Source organism: Mastigoproctus giganteus, chromosome 5 (genome assembly GCF_048544385.1).
Source record: "Mastigoproctus giganteus isolate SK-2022 chromosome 5, ASM4854438v1, whole genome shotgun sequence".
NCBI lineage: Eukaryota > Metazoa > Arthropoda > Arachnida > Uropygi > Thelyphonidae > Mastigoproctus > Mastigoproctus giganteus.
The window spans coordinates 180,050,163-180,065,210 of record NC_143579.1 but is presented as its reverse complement, the minus strand read 5'-3'; the positions used below and the strand labels follow the sequence as shown (position 1 = coordinate 180,065,210).

The 15,048-nt window shown below is 39.2% G+C and overlaps 1 protein-coding gene across 1 annotated transcript in view; it reads left to right on the top strand.

Moving 5' to 3' along the window:
* LOC150085885 (uncharacterized) overlaps positions 1 to 15,048 on the top strand; it is a 166,482-nt gene that overhangs the window by 76,104 nt on the left and 75,330 nt on the right. Inside the window, exons 4-5 of the mRNA XM_090374728.1 lie at positions 2,585 to 2,712; positions 14,241 to 14,321. Of these exons, the coding sequence (XP_090230854.1) occupies positions 2,585 to 2,712; positions 14,241 to 14,321 (209 nt within the window). The remainder of the gene's footprint in view (positions 1 to 2,584; positions 2,713 to 14,240; positions 14,322 to 15,048) is intronic.

The window sequence follows — 15,048 nt, the reverse complement described above, 5'->3', positions numbered from 1 at the left end:
TTAACCTTAAACCACCAGGTGAACTGTTGTTTTCAAGTGAATTTTATTATGTACAAAGTATTACATTAATAATGTAATAGTTTGTTTATAATAACTCCCATACAACAGAACTACTTAATAATTGCCAAGTTTCTGGATTTCTTGTTGAATCCTATCATCAGGGATAACCAGGAGAATTCAACAAGGAATTAGAAACGTCGCCAATTATTAAGTACAGTAGTTCCATTGTGTGGGAGTTTAATTTACTTAATGTAATGATTTGTACAAAATAAAATTCATTTTCAAACAATTCATATGGTTTAAGTTATTCACATTTAAATGAATTCATTATGAATAACCATGTAATGTCTTTCTCTTAGCATCTTCCATATATTTTTTCGTGGAGTTACTTGAAAGAAAAAGTGTACCGCCGTAAACTAAGATCTTTACATCTTCTTAAAACAGATGGGAATTTTCTAAAAATAATCGTTTTCTAATGAAAAAGCATAACAATAGGTGCATAAAAGAATGCTTTTATATTGAGGCACAAACACACCATTTTGAAATATAATTCTGGAAAGCATTTATTTTGTTACAGTTTTGTTATTTAATCAATTATCCTTTCTCTTTAAATACAGAAATAAAATTTTAATTTATAACTTATGACTTACCATGTATGTATTAAAAAGATAACGCTTAAACAATACCGTAACAAAGGCGTTAAAAAAATTTGGAACTCATTCTCCCATTATACACACGAACCTTTATTCAGTATCGAATCAGGCCGCCTTTGTTTCGAATAGCAACAAGTGTCTGGCGCGGCATAGATTCTATAATGCATTTTAGTGCCTTTTGGTCTAATTCTAACCATTCTTCCAGCAAAAGATTGCGTAGCTGGGAGTTGAAGGATGAGGGCTTCGTTGCCGAATGGCTCTCTCCAGCGTATGCCACGCAATCTCAATAGGATTAAGATCAGGTGAATGTTGGAGGCTACCATCTTCCCTAGGGGAAGGTGGTGGAAATCCATGTCATGTTCTCTGAACCATTCTTGCACGATGCGTTGTTGCACTGTCATCCATAAAGTGGCCATCACATCTGGGATAAAAGTGTAACATTGCAGGTTGAAGTAGATCTGATACAAAATTCAGGTACTCCCTGGATGTCATTCGACCTTCCACTGGTAACAACGGATCCAGTATGTGGCAACAAAATTCTCCTTACCATGATACCACTTCCAGATGCTTGGGCTGTCTTAACAAAGCAAGCAGGATCCATCGTTTCGTGAGGTTCTCGCCACACTCTCTGTCTACCATAGTTAAAAACAAGGCGTATCGTGATTCGTTTGACTATATGACGTTGTAGGCATCATCACGAGGATTTTTCTGTTTTTCTTCGAAAAAACAATTGGGTTCCGAATAGATAGGCGACTGCCATTACACAATTTTATCAATTCCCTGCGCATGGTACGAATTTAAATACGGCAGTTCTGGACTTGGTTAAATTCAAATGTTATTTGCTGCACAGTGGATGGTGGATGTCATATTTTTCCGTACAGTCCTCCTTAGAGTACGACGGCTTCGCTCTTAAAGTATTGTTTTTCTATGCCATTTTTAAGACTTTGAGATGTGGAAAAACTGCTTGCTTTTCAGTCATTAAAAACCTTTGAGATGAATGATTTTGAGAAAACAGTTATGTTATGTCTTTCGTTTCTTGAATCGTGGCTCCTGCTAAATGTGCGCCCACGATAAGACCTTTTTCAAAATATGATAGATCACGCTTTTTCCCCCATTATGGATTCAGATTACTGCAGTCAAACAGCTTGTGCAATCTTCATACTCAACGAGGCAACACGTTATCATCCCACGTCACAGTTTCCTACGTATCTATTTTCATTTTTTCTGTCTGTGACTGTCTTAATACGAAGGTTAGTATTTTTTTTGGAATTGTGTGTATTTATGGGAAACGCAGGATGTTTATAAATCTTCTCCGAAACGTAGGATATTTATAAATCAGGATATTACCTTATACGGGATAAAAAAAAAAAAAAAAAAAAGGTTAAAGAAATATAAAACATATAATTAAAATAATTTTCACTCCCTCCCAGCAGGAAGCCCGACGCGGCTGCTCTGATTGGATGAATATATTTCTTTATATGTACTGTCAATGTTTTATTCGATATACAGAATATTAAACGACTTTTATATTTAAATTTTTAAATTATTATACATTTTTAAATTATTATTAATATTTTATTATTTTAATTATTAAATATTTAATATTTTATATGATTTAAATGAATTATTCGATTTACAAAATAATATCAGAGAAACATATTCTAAAATAAAAAGTAAATTCTTACTTGTCTTACTTGTCCCATTGCATATCTAGTCTTCTTTTCATCATAACCAAACATATGTGATTAGGGAGGTAGAGCAATCTACTGGTTGTTCTGAAATTATTAATAATATAATCTTGTCAATATAATATAATCATATAATTTGTAAAACTATACAAAATACCGAGTTTCAATTGTAGTGATTGTTTTCAAGTTTAAGTAATATAATCAGATATAACTTATTTCTTATAATTGTCTGATTTCTTGCAGGCTACTTCCGCGATCAAGTAGGAGCATATGATCACTTTTTTTACACTCTGGCAGGAATGTGTTTAGCCATTACTTTTCTGTGGGTGCTGGAGACGATATTCAATAGAACAGAACCAAAGGAAATATCGTAACCTATGTATAATTTAAAGTTCTGTCCAGTCACAGTCGTGAAACGTTCATGCACTAGGATTATATAAAGTGCATCTGCTGATCCTTTGTCTTGTAGTGTGCAATGGCAATGCATTCTTCCATTCCTCTTCTCTGTAAACTGAACGATAAATTTTACTTCAGCTGTATGGTACTTAAACTCTCTGTGATATATTTTATCAAGGAAAGTGGAAGGAATTTCGACAACGCCAGTACAGCAGAATCTCAATTACCTGGAGGGCTCCACGGCCCGCTGAAGTCTATACAACTAAGTTGGATAACGTAAAGAAATCTGCCTTATTCATTTCCTTTCTGACTTTTTTTGTAGCAGGTCACATGGTGAAATCTACTTCAGCATCAATTCGTAACATTAGAAAGAACGCTGAGAGTAAAACTTGAACCAATTCCACGGAGTAGAGTTGGAAACCAGGTGCAGCGGTTTTCTGCAGCGTGTTGAGTGATTGGGCAAGAGCTCAATTACTCGATACGAGCAATATAACACAACGCTGCACTAATAGACTGGATTTTCTGGGTAAGGTATCTTCACACTTACACGGCTTGCAGACTTTTTATCGGTCCGATCGATATAAAAAATAAAAATTGTCTGTGATCTGTTACAGGTGTTTAACGTTCTGTAATATTCCTATAGACAAGACCCTTGAGCTTCTCAGAAAGTGCATCTCGCCTATGTTTTCTGCTTATGAGCTCACTGTAGTCATATTTCATTAATCTTTCAGTTTTATAATTGTGCGATTAATCTTTACTTTTTTTTAGTCTGTGTTTCCCCCCCCCCTTTTTAAATCTGAGTTTTTAAGTGTCCATTACGTTAAAACCGAAAAGGATTGTTCTTTCTATTGAAAAAAAAAAAAAAAACAGTTAATCAATAAACATGAAAAAGGTTCTAAAGTGTCAACTTCAATGAGTTTGTAGTCGACGACGTGTAAGAACAACACGATGCGACGAAATTTCACTTAGTACTATCGCAGAAACGCGAAATTTATTGGTCTCCTTTTTCAAAATATGACTACATTTCGTATTCGATTTTATATCAGTAGTATAATTTTTACAGATATAAACATAGTATGTACTTGTATGTAAATAAATTTAAATATTTGTCACATTTATGAGTTTTTCTTTCATTTTGCGGATATCTGGACAAATTTATTTCCCATCGCCCGGATAATCGGGAGTCTATTGTAGCAACCTTTGTTAAAAGGCGAGATCAAGATGTTTTTGTCCAGCGTATATAATACAGTAAAAATTCTAATCAGCACTGTGATGCACAGTATGAAAAAATATAACACAATGCAAAGAAAATGAGAAATTGTCAGTTATAAAGTATGGATATCAAAGGCATATTTACCACAATTAAATATATTTAATTCTCTCTCCTCCACACCGTATAGAAAAGGCCTGGGTTAAAATCCCGTCAAAATGGAAGGGATTTTTATGAGCTGTTTTTATACCGTGGACATTTTAGTTGCTCTCGGGTGGGGGTTGCCCTTTTCATCCAGGAAAACCGATCACAGGATACACCCAATTTTCAGACACAACCTCTTTCGCCTCATAACCTTAAGTTACTCTGGCCTAAAAAAAAAAAAATAAATAAATAAATAACGCTTATCCACTGTACGTCTCAAAGAATGAGTACCAGTCATCACTTTTTAAGTGATGACTGGTACTCATTGTACAGATCTTCAAGACTGAAAACAAATCTGACTCTCCAAATTCAAGCCTATCAATAAACATCCTCACCAAGCTTTTTGAAATATTACATTATAATCAACTAAGTTCATTCTTACTGCCTCTTACTAGCCCTAATCATTCATTGGCTTCAGATCTAAATCATCACATCCTCTTAGGAGAATTGTAATTTATTACAGCAAGCACTAACTTTTATCGTGAAATTGTCTCACCTTGAACTTTCCATTAATATTTTAAAAAAAATAAAGTATATTCTACGTTCATGGCGTTTCAGAAGCGTACCATTTAAGTTCTTATTTCATTTTTGGTGATCGTTTATTGTCCATGAATAACGACACAGAAATACTGTCGTACATTTCTCCATTGATCTCAGTTGCTCAACTATATATAAATTACAGGGTAAATGCAGAAAGCAGCTGTACTTTCTACATAAATTTAAAACCTATTAAGAAAAACGTTGAATGTAATAAGTAACAGACGAAGCTACAGGACTCAATAGGTTCTACGTTGTATTAAAATTAATAAAATTTAGAGAAATTTACCTCTATATTGTAAATTTACCTCTATATTGTAGTAGTAGTAGTGGCATGTGATGCAAAAGAGCAAGTGTATGAGCTTATGCAGCATCAGCAAAAAAAAAAAAAAAAAAAAAAAATCACACCATTCCCTCCAAATGTCTGTCCAGTTCCTCCTTAAATTTATTTAACCTATCAACTTCCACAACGACAGATGGAAGTTTGTTCCAGCAATTAATCACCCGCTCGCTAAAGGCAAATTTCCGCACATCTATTCTACATCTGTCTTTTCTTAATTTGAATTTATGCCCCCTTAGGTTCGTAATCTGAACAAGTGGAGGATCCCATCAGAATTCAGCGTGCTCAATCCATGCAAGGCCTTATACACCTCAATCAGATCACCGCGCAGGTGCCTAGTCTCCAGTCACTGCAATTTGCAGAACTTAAACCTCTCTTGGTAAGAGGATCCCTTCATTCCCCTCACCAATCTTGTTGCCCTTCTCTGTACACGCTCAAGCAAATCTACATCCTTCCTAAAATGAGGCCTCCAGACCTGTACGCAGTACTCAAGGCGTGGCCTGACCATTGCCTTATACAGAGGGACAATCACCTCCTTTTTCCTGCTAGCAAAATTCCTATATATCATTGACAAAACCCCATGACCTGCCCTGTCAGACTGTCTGCATTGCTCAGAAAACTTCATATCTGACTGCACAATTACTCCGAGGTCTTTTTCATTTTCTACCACCTTAAGTGTAGTACCACACAGTTGGTACGTTTCTCTGGGGTTACTTCTACCCATATGCAGTACTCTGCATTTGTCAAGGTTAAACTTCAGTTGCCACTTTTTTTCAGCCCATCTGCCCAAATTTTCTGGATCCTGTTGCAGTAGCACACTGCCATTACTGTCATTAACAACCCTGCCAACCTTTGTATTATCTGCAAACTTCGACACTAAGCCTTACATACCTTCATCAATATCATTGATAAATATACAAAACAACAGTGGACCCAACACCGAACCCTGTGGGACTCCACTAATAACATTAGTCCACGAAGAGCAGCACCCATTGATTACCAACCTCTGTCTTCTCCCACTCAACCATCCTTTTATCCATCGTAGCAATTTACCCTCAATACCATTCTGCTCCAATTTGTACAGTAGTCTTCCATGTGAAACAGTGTCAAAAGTTTTCCTGAAATCCAAGTAAATGATATCAAAATTATTTTTTGCATCCAGTTCCTTTGTAACCACATCATAATAACCAATCAAATTTGTCAGACACGACTTTCCCATAACAAGCCCATGCTGTGTGTGAATTATTGCTGCAGTCTTGTCTAGATGATCCTATAATGCATCTTTAATCAGTGACTCCATAATTTTACCCGGAACAGAAGTTAAACTAACTGGTCTGTAATTAGTCGTGTCACCCTTCGATCCCGCCTTTGTGAATTGGGGATACATTTGCACCTCTCCAGACCGTGGGGATCTCCTCAGAATCCAAGGATGCTCTCATAATTATGGCTAAGGGTTTGCTTACTTCCTTTGCCGCCTCCTTTAATATAACTGGATTAATCCCATCCACCCCATGTGCCGTTCTTATGCTTAACTTCAAAAATTTCTCCTCAACTTTGTTGTTCTCAGTATTACAAAATCTTTAAGCACCCTGCTACAATTTGATAACCTTCTGCCATTTTCAAACCTTAATAACTCCTTATGTGTGAATGTAGATGCAAAATACTCATTCAGTTTGTTTGCTATCTGAGCAGGATCATCAACAGTCGAACCATCGATATCAAGTGGGCCAATCAAATTCATCCACTTCCTTTTACAGTTTATATAAGTAAAGAAATCCTTGCTGTTTTTCTTAGCATTCTTTGCCAAAGATTTCTCGTAATCTGCCTTCGCCTGCCTAACCTCCTTTGTGACTTGATTACAGACTAGCTTATATCTGCCATAGGCTTCTGTGTCGCCTGATAATTTATATGCATCCCATGTATTTTTCTTCTCTGCCACGAGTCTCATTAGTTCATTTAACAGCCATTTAGGTCTAAACCTTGAACAATATTTCTTAATAGGTATGAAACTTTTAGTAGCTTCCGCGATTAATTCCTTGAATGCTTCCCACTTAGAATTTGCTGTTGGTAACATCATCAGTTGATACCACTGTTCAGAATTTAAAAACTGTCTGAGACCACTGTACTCACCTTTACGGAAGCAAAAACCCTTTCCTTTACCCCGATGGTAATTATATCTTTAAGTAAATCCCACATCAGTACACTGTGATCACTGCCACTTAGTGGTTCCTTTATCTGCAAATTCTTAAAACACGAATGATCACTGCTGATAAACAGACCAAGAGTATTACCTTCTCCGGTTGCCTCTCGAACAAGCTGCTGCAGAAAACAATCATCCAATAAATCCACAAAAGTCTTACTAGAGTGGGAGTTACCAAACCACAAGTTCCAGTCAATATCTGGGAAGTTAAAATCCCCCATTATAAGACATTCTGATTTACTAGCCCACTCTATTTTTCTGTACAATTGTTCATTGTACTCATTCGAGTCATTAGGCCTATAACATACTCCTACTATTATTTTTGTTTTCGCAGTGCTTAAGTGAAGTGTCTTGCAGAACACTTCACAGCAACACTTTCCAAATTAAAACGAATCTAAAAACTAGGTTACATGAATCCTTGCACCCAAAGAAACATTAATGATCCGACACATTCGAAATCGAGATAATGGAGCTCTACCCCGACCACAAACCATCAAATCACTAACTAATAACTATGAGCGAAAGAAGTTATTTTGTCAATTAATCCGAATGAAACGATTACGGGAATGATGTAAAAATTTTAATTTACTTTACTCTCTATAATTTAAAATTTACTTTCCTTGCTTAAGCTGACTGTGCTTTTCGACAGAAGTCATGATCACAGGATAGAAAAGAGAAATGTACACTTACTGGAGCTTTTAGAAGAGAGATCAGTTGTTCATATGAAGCATGCGTATAAAGGACCACAAATCATCAGAGATAGGATAAGGGCAACGGTTATTAATTAAGTTTTGGTGTAGTTTAATTTCCAGGGTCTCCGCAATTAGTAACGTCGTATAATTGTGTTGAATGTTAAGTATTTTAACTTCATTGAATAAAAAGGTGTGACTTTCATTAACAGCGTGAAAAGCTAATTCCGAAGCAGAAGAATGGGAAGATTGGCCCGATACCGAGTGTTGCTTAACTCTCAAATCGAGGGTATATTACGTAGAACCTTGGTAAGACGAATTGCAATCTTTGTAGGATATGTTGTAAATCAAATCATTTATTGGAATGCAAAGGTGGATTGAACTGAGAGCGATTAATTAGGACTGTACTCTCGGGCCTGGCTAAAATTTTGAATTTTGTCTTTAAAAAGTCTGTTTAGCTGTTTGTACCATCGCTCAATGTATGGAACGGAAATAAATTTGATAGTATATAACAGACCTATGATGCTCAATGAACGGAAATAAAATATTTATTTTTGGTGTTACTGTTACTGGAGGGTGTGATTATTTGTAACTTGTTTTCTGCCTGTATTCTAATTTGGTTTATAATAGTCAAAGGATAACCTGTTTAGAAATCTGTCATTTAATACCTGTATCTCAGACTTTAAAGCCAACTCAGATGTGAAATACTTGTAAGCATTAAGAAACTGGTTTAAAATGATAGAACTTATCAAAATGGTGGTAGCTGTTATAATGTACGAACATATCTATTTGTGGGTTTCATGTATATGCTAAACTAAACTTTATCCGTATCTCGCATGAGTGTAAAGTTTAAAAAACTTAAAGATTTCGTTCCATTCTCTTCTCTTTCTAATGCGAAATTCAGTCTAGGATGAACTTTGTTAAAGGTATGTAGAATGTCTTCGATGGTATGATCATCCGTAATGCAGAGAAGAACGTCGAGATATCTCCCATAGTATCTAATACGAGGTAAAAAAAAAAAAAAAAAAAAAAGGTGTTAAATGTACATGTTCAATTGTGGAAAGGTAAATCTCTGATATTAAACTACTCAGTTTTAAGCCCATGGGCAAACGAAAATCCGTTTGCAAACTTTATCCTGAAAGGTGACCTAATTAGCTTCAATTAGAAGTCTAATTAAATCAAAAAAATCTGTTTAATAGGAAGTTTGGTTTGATTAAATTCAAGGCCGAACTGGATATTTTATTTTATTTATTTATCAAACTATGGCCACTATGTGCGTAATATGTGCTGCTATCGTAGTGATATAGGCCAATCACTGTAGTGTAGTGTAGTGTCACGTTATGTTGTGTGACTGGACGCTTAGTCTAGATGATGGCGGTAAGCCTCCGCAAGGTGGATAAAGTGTAAAGTGTGTTTGGTGTCAAGCGGCACCAGGGATTTTCCCCCATCTCTGCGTCGCTTGCATTGTGATGGGTGTACCAGTTTACTGGAAATGCCAGAGGTTCAAAAGTGTGTGGATATTGTATATGTGTGGTGTCGTGTACCGTTGTTCATTTGGTAGTTTAGCCGCTGGACCCCTACTGAGGCCCAACGTTGCCCCACTTTCGTGCCGTGGAGGCAGACCAGGAAACACCAATAGACTAAGATTTACTCTGACAGGTCCTGCCACCTAATTTCCTGAGATTTCAGTGGCTAGGACCTAAAAAAAAAAAAAAAATTACACGCTCGCGTGGCACGGAGGCACTAGGAATGGGAGGCCGAAAGTAGTGGGCGAAGGTGATTTTAGATAGTTTAATTTAGATTGTGTGGGGCATTCACTTGTGTTCAGGTAGAGTGGGAGGGGAGACTGAAGACTAGGGGGTGATGAAGGCAGAGACATGGAGCCAATAGGGAAGACAGCTCCAGTTTACAGTGGAGCATGCCCATGCCCCACCAGAGAGTAAGAAAGGGGTGGCGCGGAGGAAGACGGTGGAACCGTCACCTATCCCACCCTCCAGGGAGGGGTGGAAAAGGTGAGCCAGGAAAGGGAGCTAGCTCAGGTCGCCAACAGGGCGCTGTGTGCAGAGACCACCTGAAGTAGATACAACACATGAACGTAACGAACTGGACCTGACTTCTGGACTTGGACCTCCACCGGACTAATGAAAAGACGAAGATTGCAACTTGGACACGGACCTCCGAAGGACCCGAATACACAGGTGAAGATTGCATCTTATGATGCCATACAGCCATATGGCGCTCCGGCTCTGTCTAGCCTGCTTTTTACTCCTCTTTCCGTAGCAGGGGGGAGGGGACGGCCTGCTGTCTCCTCCCCCTCCTGCCACCCCTTTTTCTCCTCTGGTGGGACATGGGCATGCCCCACTATTTCAACAGGGGTCATCTTCCCTATCGACCCCTTACTTCCAATTTCCAACCCCCCAGTCTTCTACACATCTTTTTCCCCTTACACAGCGCCTGCCCCACACGTACAAATTTAAAACACCAAAATTCATGCCCGACCTATTAGGAAATCTTATCACCTCCAGCGCTTATCCCTTATAGCCCCTCTAAGCAGCGTATAATATACCATCTGTGCCAAAAAGAAAAGAAGAATTTTTATTTTATTTATTTATATTTTTTATTTTTAATTATTTTTTTTATTTTTAATTATTTATTTTATTTTATTTATTTATTAATTTTTTTTTTTTAGGTCCTAGCCACTGAAATCTCAGGAATATAGGTGGTAGAACCTGCCAGAGCAAACTTTAAGGGAATACCTGGCTGGCCTCCACATGGCGGAGTACGTAAACGACAGGTCCCATCTGGGGCCTAGCGGCTAACAAGCCAGAGGAACAAGGGGCACAACATATTACACAACACATGACCCATCCCTGGTGCCGTTAGACCCAAAAATACTCTGTACTCTGTGTGCAGAGACTGCGATTTGTCCATGAGGCATTTGGTATAGACCAGTAGGATTGAGTTTCTACCAGGATTTAACTCCTCTTCTCTGATATCCGTGTGAGCCAAGTTTGGACGCCTATTTGGAGGTCGCTCATTGGAGCTGGGACCCGTCCAGTTAAATCAGATTTAGCGTCCATAGGATAATGTGTAGAGGGCTGCTCGTCGCTTTTGGTGTATACTCCATGGCGCCTCCGTAGCCAGGTGGGAAGAAGCAGCAGTGCGTAACGCACGCTTCTTGATTAGACCGGGGTTCGATCCCGTCACCACCAAATACGAGGATGCGGAAAGATCAGGGAATGATCACCGAATATTCCCGGAGCAATACGGCCTTAGTTGCTAATGCTCCTAAAAACCAAATAACTAACAGTGTATACTCCATCTGTAGGTCAGGATTGAGTATTCAAGAACCAAGTGCAGGTCCATTTGATGCTGGAAATGTAGGATCAATAAGTCCAAGTCAATACAGTGCAGTCAATGCAGAAATTTGTTGAGTAGTCGCTCGTGGGACCCATGTCCCGTCCATGGATATTTGGAAGAGTAGGATTTATTCGCCATTAAGGCAAATTCCGTGGTTGTTTGGGAGAATGGAGCTGTCAAGCAGAATGCAAGTCTGAGTCGTATATTGTGCACGGAGGCTATGCTTGCTCTTTTGTTTGGAGGTTGCCCTTGGGAGCCATGTTCCGTCCATCAGTCAATTTGCGGTGAAAGGGAATTGAGTGTAGTTGAGGTGAGTTCCAGTTCCGCCATAATGTCCAGCGTTATCCACTGGGGTAGAATTGGGAGGTTCTCCCCCATACTGTTCCTGTAATACGTGTTCCGTTTGGTTAAAATTGATGATGAGAAAGGGGTGGCGCGGAGGAAGTCTGGTATTGATAGAATTATAAATTTCCACTTGATTATGGAGCTTTCAGGTTCGGGGTACGTGGAGTACTACATTTGTCCTTGTTGGTCCTGGTTTGCAGGCAGTGGAAGGGTTAGTCGTCTAGCGTATATGCTCTGAGAAAATTCAGTTAAGGCTTTGTAGGCTGCCCCATCCTCTAGCAGTGGTGCTTCTGGTCTTCAGGGTTCTAACGCACTTGCGTGATCAGCTGAGCACGTAGGTCGTCATACAGTTCACACTCATGCATCTGGTGATCTCAGGTCTCGGGGGAGCCACAGGCACATGTAGGGTTGTTTGTGATTCCAAGGAGATGGATCTTGTGACGGATCGCTCCATGTCCTGTAAGGAGGTAGGTGACACGCAGTCCGGGGCAAAACCATATTGGAAATTTTGGGTATACTTGCTCCAGATTTGGAAGGAACTTTCGCGTGACTTCCCCCATGTCAGAGTTTGTCCAGCGCTGTTGCCAGATTGATCGCAGGTAGATTTGAAGCTAGCTTGTTCTTCTCGGCTTTCCGATTGCTTGTCGGATCTGTTGTGTGGTCCAGGTACGTTGTAACATTTCCCCGTCCAAGCTGCTGCAGCATGGTTGTTCGGGTAACCTCGAGGTCGAGGGGGAGAGCCCCCTAAATCACTTGCAATGCGTGGGTCGACACTGTTTTGCATGCTCGGGTGAGGATCAATAAGATGGGTCTGTGTATAATATCGAGCCGTCGGCGATGCTTATTTGTGGCCCATTTCAGGGTCGAGTATTCACACGAGAACACCGGTTTCTGAAGTGAGAGCGACGCAGATGCCCAAATTTCAGCAGCGTATAAAGTAACCAGATAAACCGTGGTTTGAAGATATCTGGTAGTGGTAGCGGCATCGTTGGGATGAAGTAAGTGTTGCTTCGCTCTCCAGCGTAGGGTGTTAAATCGCTTCCGGAGGTATTCTGTATGAACATTAAATTTCAGCTTCGGATCAAAATAGACACCGAGGTCCTTATGGCAGGTAACCAATGGGATGAAAGTACCAAAACACTGATGGTTGAATTACTGTTGGTTGCTTTTTCAATGAGTAAATAATTATTGCAGATTTTGAAGAGTTAAGATTTAATCCAAACATCTTCAAGTAAATCGAAAGAGCGGCCAAGTTCTCTGTGATTGAAGATGTAATTGCCGTTGGGTTTGCAGACGGTGGGATTAAGGTTAGAAACTTTATATCATCGGCATATATTAGAGCATCATCACGGGGACGCATGAAAGGAATTAGAATGGCTGAGAAAAGAAGGCCAGACAGGACGCCACCTTGTGGGACTCCTGCATTGATTTTTCTTGTAAAGTGAGCCTTCTTCATTGTGAGGTGGACACTTCTATTCCTCAATAAGGTGGTGAAGAAAGCTAGTAGGTCTCCATTAATCCTGAAGAAGAATTGCAGAAGACTGAGAAGGGCTGTGACGTCTAGGCTGTCAAAAGCAGCTTCAATATCGACGTACACAATAGCTAATTCGGATTTAGTTTCGAAGGCTTGAAGAATTGATGTCTGTGAGGCCATGAGGTTTTTTATGGTGGATCTATTTGCGACTGCGAAATGGAACTGTCTCGGTTTCTGTGGCATCAGCTGTTTGTTTAATGCTGGAAGGAGTACCCTTTCAAGAAGTTTGAGGAGGGTGGAAGAAGTTGAGATCGGTCCGAAATCTTTTAGGCTTGTTGGCACCTTAAAAAACACCTTAGGCAGTGGACTCACAGAGTATTCATTCCATTGAGCAGGGAAAACTCGTGTGGAAAGAACCGAGTTTTAGATTGAGAGCAATGCATAATAGTTCTAAAAAGAGAAAGCAATGATATTTCCAAAGAAAAAAAAAAGTGCTCCACATTAAAGATAAATTTTTCTGATTTTTAAACAAATACATACGATGGACATACCCATCACCCCAGCACTTCCCGGTTTCTCTCTCTTTTTCTCGCTCTGGGCATTTTTCTCTTGAACGGTTTTTCACCGGGAGCCACCTTGGCATGGTGCATTCATTGTCAAGCTGAAACAGAATTGTCCACAATGCAAATATACAGGCATAGCATTCAGTTTTCAGGAACAACGACTACTAGTCTTAGCCAAAATTACGAGAAGCAACTTGTGATGACGTTGACAGCACCTTCACAAACTTCACAGTTAGGACGATACGCTGAAGTAAATAACATCAGATTGGAGAACTGTATCATTCCACAACAGCTTTCAAACATCCGAGAACCATTTCCGATGGGTTGTGTACTAGTAATCCACGGTGGGCATTGAGTGCTATGATGTTTGGTTTGTACTGCAGCTGGACGCTACTCAGCTCTTTACGTTCATCCTTGTACTGATATTAGTTACCGTCACCTCACCTCTTGAACTCCTGACAGTATTCCATGAGGACTGATGGGATCTACTTTCCAGACATTGACTGGAAGTTGTGGGTTGGTCACTCACAGAGCAGCAAGAATTTTTCTGGATTTCTTGGATTGTTTTTTTTTTATTCTAGCCTGTTAGAGCGCTACGAGAAAAAAGCAATACTCTTGACCTGATTATCAGCTGTGACTCTTCGAGCATTAAGAATATCCAGGTAAAGGAACCACTAGGTCGCAGTGATTGCACTGTTTTAATACGGGATCTTCTTAAACATATAACTACTGTAGAAAATACGAGCAGAGGAAGGCGATTTTGCTTTCGTAAAGGGGATACAGTGGTGGTAGATAATTTTTAAATTCCATTCGGTGGGACGAAGTGATGCAATAGCAAATTCTAAATGGGAAGCATTCAGAGAAGTAATCGTACACTAGGCTTCTTTATCAATTAAGAGATACTGTTTGAGATTAAGAATTAAATGACAGTAGCGGAAAAGAATAAAAACGCATGGGATTATTACAAATTAGTAGAGGTCACAGTAAAAGTACAGACTAGCCTGAAATCAAGTCACTAAGGCAGGGTGGGGTGTTGGTCAAGCCGAGGCAGATTATGAGAAGTCTTTGACTAATAATGCAAAGCATTCTTTGCTTTTGTTAGCAATAAATGGAAACGGATGAACCACATTGGCCCACTAGATATGAATAACCTAACTACTGATGATCCAGTTCAGGTTTCTGACCACTGAATCGCTGGTAAATGTAGATGCAAATATTTTGCATCTACATTTACCGGCGAAGAAATTTTTAAGGATCGGAATATCAGAAGTACGCCGAGTTATAACTGGGAGTTAAACGATTTTGCAACAATAACTGAGAAGGTGGAAGAGAAATTGTTGAAGCTAAAAGTAAAGAAGCCACCAGAGACTGATGGGTTCAGTGAGAGTG